This window comes from Sorex araneus, chromosome 2, assembly GCF_027595985.1.
Source record: "Sorex araneus isolate mSorAra2 chromosome 2, mSorAra2.pri, whole genome shotgun sequence".
Taxonomy (NCBI): Eukaryota; Metazoa; Chordata; class Mammalia; order Eulipotyphla; family Soricidae; genus Sorex; species Sorex araneus.
This window is the reverse complement of record NC_073303.1, coordinates 343,779,570-343,785,569: the sequence shown is the minus strand read 5'-3', so window position 1 is coordinate 343,785,569 and position 6,000 is coordinate 343,779,570. Positions and strand designations below refer to the sequence as shown.

Sequence of the window (6,000 nt, the reverse complement as noted above, 5' to 3'; positions counted from 1 at the left end):
AGAGATCATGCAGCAGGAGGGTGCTTGTCATACACGTGGCCAATCTGGATTCAGTCTTCAGCAGCTCATCTGGTTCTCCCGAGCACCGCCGCAAGTGATTCCTGACCACAGAGCCAGGAGTAATCCCTGAGCTCTGCCAGGTGTAGCACCAAAACAGAACAAAACAAAAAGAGAAATTGTTTGGGCTGGAGCCGTAGTACAATGAATAAGGCTTTAACCTTGCATCTAGCTAGCCTAGGTTCAATCCTTGGCACCCCATATAGTCTCCTGAGCCCAGCCAGGAGTGATCTCTGAGTGCAGAGCCAAAAAGCAAGCCCTGAGTAATCCGGGTACAGCATCCTCCTCCCACCAAATAATTCTGAGCTTTTAGTGGAAGAAATAAGAATACACAGTAGTTTGCTTTGCAGTAGTGTATAATTTGATAATTTTGTATGTCTGCTAAGACACTATCTATAACAGTGGATCTGTTACTTTAGAAAACAGTGGACCAGTTGACATTGGGAAACGATTTTATTTAATTACTTATTTATATGATAGTCTTCAGTAAACTGTCCAGAAAGAGCTTTTGATGATTATTTAAGATGTATTTTGATGTAATATGCTTGATTTAACTATGTAGTATGAAATTCTCAATGGTCATTTTCTAACATTCAATATCTGTAAAATTTAAATATTTACTTATAATGCTCCATTGTACCCAAAGTGAAACCAAGTCATTACAGTTGCACTGATACAAATATGAAGTTGAGAAAACAAAGTATAGAGTACCAGAAAGACATACTGATATAAAATATGACAATCTATATTTAATTTTTTGAGAAACTTCTAAACTGTACCAATTTAAATCCTCATCAACAAGAGCAATTTCTATTTTCTCTTTACATCTTCCTCAATACCAGCTGCCTGTTGATTGATAAAAATCATCTAACTGCTGAAGTGTTATTTATCTCACTGTCGTTTTTATTTGCCTCTCTTTGGTGACTGGTGATGTTAAATATCTTATTTTATTGTTGGCCATTTTTATGATTTCTTTGGAACAAATTTTGTTTGGCTTCTTGACCATTTTAAATTTCTCTTCTATTTTTAAGTCAATTGTGTTAATTTCCTTAAGTTATTTTGAATGTTTGCCTTTAAGTGACCTGAAAGCTTATCGTCCAGGAGCCTTAGGACTTTCTTTATATTTAGCACAGGGGCCAGAGCGATAGTACAATGAGTAGAGTGCTTGCCTTGCACACAGCTGACCAGGTCTTGGTCCCTGGTACTATTTATTGTCCTCTGCCAAGAGTGACTCCTGAAAGTAGAGAGGCAGGGGTAAATCGAGAGACTGAGATATGTGCCCCCACCCCCCAATAAAAGAAAAGCAAGAATAACAATTTGGCAGAGAATGAAACCAATGAGAAAAAAGAGATAAATGGAATATTTAGAGAAATCTGTTTTCAAGTTTTATTTAAATATTTTTATTATTTTAATGTATAATATCTTTGTATTCTATTTTGACAAAGTATGTAATTAAGTATATTGGCTTCAATATATACTTTTATAATAATTATATCAATTTCTGCTTTATTTTATAGTATAAGGACAAAGGCAGACATTGAGTCTGAAATCCATGTTATGTTAAAAATGGTCATAAAAAACGATCAGCTACATAAATATTTACACAGGAAGGCTTATGAAATCAGTGCTCTTTACCACATAACTAGATATAAATTAGAAGACTTAGAAGAGAAAATAGTTGAAGTAAGAAGAAAATTCAAGGTTTGTATTTCTGATTTCTTAGACATAAAGACTAAATATTCTTCTAAGATATCCCTCAACATAACTAGTTAATACCTTTCACTATTACTAATATTAAATTGCTTTGACCACCAAGAAAGAAAGACTTTGGTTCAGTCTCACTCAACATATCTGATGTTCTGTTCATGGTAGGGGCGTGCCCTTGAACCCAGTGCAGTATAATGCAAATTAAATACCAGGACTTGGAAGTTATCGGATTCTAGAGCACTAAGCACTAATTCTACTTAGTAGACTGTAATATTCCCTCCAGCCTCATCTCATTCTTAAGTGTGAGATGTGATGACTACCCACCCACTCCTTGCCCTTAGAGACCAGCAAAAATTATTACATTCACAAAACACCAGGGACTCAGTCTTAAAAAATGGTTTGTTTGCATCTTCCTGATGACAAGTGATATGGTGCATTTTTTCATGTACCTTTTGGTCATTTGTATTTTTTTCTTTTAAGAAAACTTCTGTTCATTTCTTCTCCCCATATTTTGATGGGGTTGGAGGTTATTTTTTCTTGTACAATTCTACTAGTGTCTTATATATCCTGGATATTAGTCCCCTATCAGATAGGTATTGGGTAAATATTCTTTCCCATTCATCAATGAGATATCATCTCACACCGCAGAGACTGGCACACATTCAAAAGAACAAAAGCAACCAGCGCTCCCTTGGATGTGGAGAAAAAAGGGATGCTCTTTCACTGGTGGTGGGAATGCTGACTGGTCCAGCCTTTCTGGAAAACAATATGGACAGTCCTTCAAAAACTAGAAATTGAGCTCCCATATGACCCCACAATACCACTTCTGGAAATATATCCCAAGGATGCAAAAAAAAGCACAGTAGAAATGACATCTGTACCTCTATGTTCATTGCAGCACTGTTCACAATAGCCAAAATCTGGAAACAACCCAACTGCCCTAGAACAGATGACTGGTTAAAGAAACTTTGGTACATCTACACAATGGAATACTATGCAGCTGTTAAGGAGAGGTGAAGTCATGAAATTTGCTTATAAATGGATAGACATGGAGAGTATCATGCTAAGTGAAATGAGTCAACAAGAGAGGGACAGACATAGAAGGACTGCACTCATTTGTGGAGTATAGAATAACATCACATGAGGAGAGTAGATACAAGGGCCAGAAGGATTGCCCCATAGCTGGAAGCCTGCTTCATGAGCAGATGGGAGAAGGCAGATGGAATAGAGAAGGGAATCACTAAAAAAATGATGTCTGGAGGAATCAGTTTGGATGGGAGATATGTGCCGAAAGTAGATAATGGACCAAACATGATGACCTCTCAGTGCTCTCAGTGTCTGTTTTGCAAGCCATAATGCCCCAAAGTAAAGAGAGAGTATGGGGAATATTGTCAGCCATGGAGGCAGGGGGGAAAGAGGGAAAGATGGGGGTATACCAGGGATATTGGTGGTAGGGCATGTGCACTGGTGGAGGGATAGGTGTTTAATCATTGTGGGATTGTAACCCAAACATGAAAGCTTGTAACTATCTCACAGTAATTCAATAAAATTTAAATAATAATAATAATAATAAATAAATAAATAATGTTTTGACCATCTCACCACACAGTTATGTTCCTCCCCTATTTTGAGAACAGAAAAAGACATGATTATATCTGTAAAATATAAATTATATTCTGTGTCTAACTCCTCATCTAACAATATCTTCATAGAAAACTTTCAAGGTGTTTGAATTTAGGATATATAGATTGATCATATATATATATATATTTATGTTTGAGGATTTTTCTCTTCTGACATGATTACTAAACTTTGTTGGTATGTAATACCTGTATTTTTATGGCTTGCTAAATAATTTATAATATCTTATATGTCAAAATATCAGTAAGATAAAATTTCTGAATAGGAAAATTCACCTTAAACTTATTTTTGAAACATGAAATATGTGAATAAATATGTATTTTCAGATACAAACTAATGGTGTATTTATAATTGTCAAAATTTTATTAGTACAAATTTCTCTATGGCCAGCAGTTTTTCTTTTTGTTGAGACTATCAATAGAAACATCATTCACTGGGACCAGAGAAATGATACGGCTGGTAGTGCATATGCCTTGAACATAGCCAACCTGGGTTTGATTCCTGGCATCCCATCTGGGCTCTAGAGCACCACCAGGAGTGATTCCTGAATGCACAGCCAGGAGTAATCCCTGAGCACAGCCAGATGTGACCCCCCAAAAAAAACAAAAAAAAAAGAGAAAAGAAAACAAAATCATCCACTAATTTGGCCACTTAACTAAAGGCAATAAAGTAAAAAAGTAAGAAAATTGATCCACACAACTGAGTTGGTGATCAGTGGCGTTTGAATTGGAAGGGCTTTGGAGCCTTTGATAGAGGGAAGGGGGTGCACTGTACCAATGCATTGCTATGCTGAGACACTGTAATTTACAATTCTGTTTGCAAATGTTTCCATGCATGGGAAACTGTCATTCACAGTATTGTAAATTACAGTATCTCAACAACAACAAATACATAAATAATGTGGCCACTTTGTGGTGTGTTTTAATTTTTTAATTGACAAGAAACCCTATCATCTATATATTTTTCTATTGTTGTCATAATATACTTCTAATTTTAGACATAGTTTTCTTTTTTTTTTCTTTTTTTGCTTTTTGGGTCACACCTGGCAATGCATAGGGGTTACTCCTGGCTCTGCACTCAGGAATTACCCCTGGCCATGCTCAGGGGACCATATGGGATGCTGGGATTTGAACCCGGGTCGGCCGCGTGCAAGGCAAACGCCCTACCCGCTGTGCTATCTCTCCAGTCCCGGACATACAGTTTTCTTATTCTGAGTTTAGAATAAATTAGACTAAAGATAAATTTAATTTCAAATAATTTAGAGTAAATTAGAAGAGTTTTTCATTAAATTTCCTAAAAATATTCCTGTTGGGACTGGAGAGATAGTACAGCAGGTGAGCACTTGTTTTGCACGTACCAGAACCAGGTTCTTTCCCTGTACCACACAGGGTTCCTCGTGCCTCAGCAGAAGTGATGCCTGAACATAGAGCAAGGAATAAGCCCTGAGCATAACTGGGTTTGGCCCCTGAAAAACAAAAAACCAACAAAAAAGATATATGATTTGTAGTTAAATCATATATGATTTATATCAAATGTAAATTTGATGTGAGTGCACTATACTTGCATTGGCAACCCAAAATAAAGTGCCTCCCCTCATTTTATTCAAACAAATTCATAAAAAATATGTTTATCAGTTCATTTTCCTTCCCTAGCAGTTGAATAATAACTGTATGGGCAGTCACAGAAAGAAATTAATTCACTAAGAAAATATTTTCATTGTTGACCATTCCTGCAGGTCTATGCAGGTCAATGCAGGTCTATGCAGGTTTATGCAGGTCTAGGGGGTGGGGGAAATATAAATTTTTGGATTTGTGCCTTGTGTATCTGTGTCATAATGGAAATAAATTAAAAATAAATTTTGAGTTTGTAATAATTCAACTTGGTCATTTTGCCTTGGTAATTACTCTGCTGTCTTTCATTAACTTGGAGTAAAAATCTGTAGAGTTTTTTTGAGTCTGCGTACTATGGCTTTCCTGAGGCTAACTTTTTATATCTATTGATTCTGGCCTGAAATTAATCTTTAATCAATTTTATAAAAGTTAGTTACAGTAATTAATGCTTCTGAGATCATTCTCAGAAATAAGAAATAATTACTTGAAGTTTAAGAAGCAGAATTTCTGAATTATGTTGTTTTAGATTAATGTATCATTTAAGTCTTGAGTACACATTTTTTGGACTAGAAGAAACCTTAAACTATCATATTTCTCAGCTTATAGATGATTGGTTTCAACTTTTATATGACTTCAATATCAATGGCTGACAATCTAGAACAAAACATGATCTTTCAAGACAATAATTAAATTAGCCAACAGTGAAGGAAAATAATAAAAGAGTAAGATCTATTTCATTTTAATATTGATGAAAAGAACAGAAAATCATGTTTTGCCTCAAAGTGATAGTGTAACATAAAATTGAAAGCCTTTATAAGATATCATATATTTTAATTCTTTATTTGAAGTCTTCTGTTCTGTGTAATTTGAAGGATTTAAAATTTTTTTTCTTTAGAAATACTGAAAGTTTTGTATTAAATAGCACATCAAGGCTCCCTCTGGTTCTACTCATTGCGTTAGAAATTTGTGGAACCTTAGACAAGAA

The 6,000-nt window shown here is 35.3% G+C and overlaps 1 protein-coding gene across 1 annotated transcript in view; it reads left to right on the top strand.

Moving 5' to 3' along the window:
- CCDC178 (coiled-coil domain containing 178) overlaps nt 1-6,000 on the top strand; it is a 418,410-nt gene that overhangs the window by 93,770 nt on the left and 318,640 nt on the right. The window contains exon 12 of the mRNA XM_055124824.1: nt 1,575-1,758. Within this exon, the coding sequence (XP_054980799.1) occupies nt 1,575-1,758 (184 nt within the window). The remainder of the gene's footprint in view (nt 1-1,574; nt 1,759-6,000) is intronic.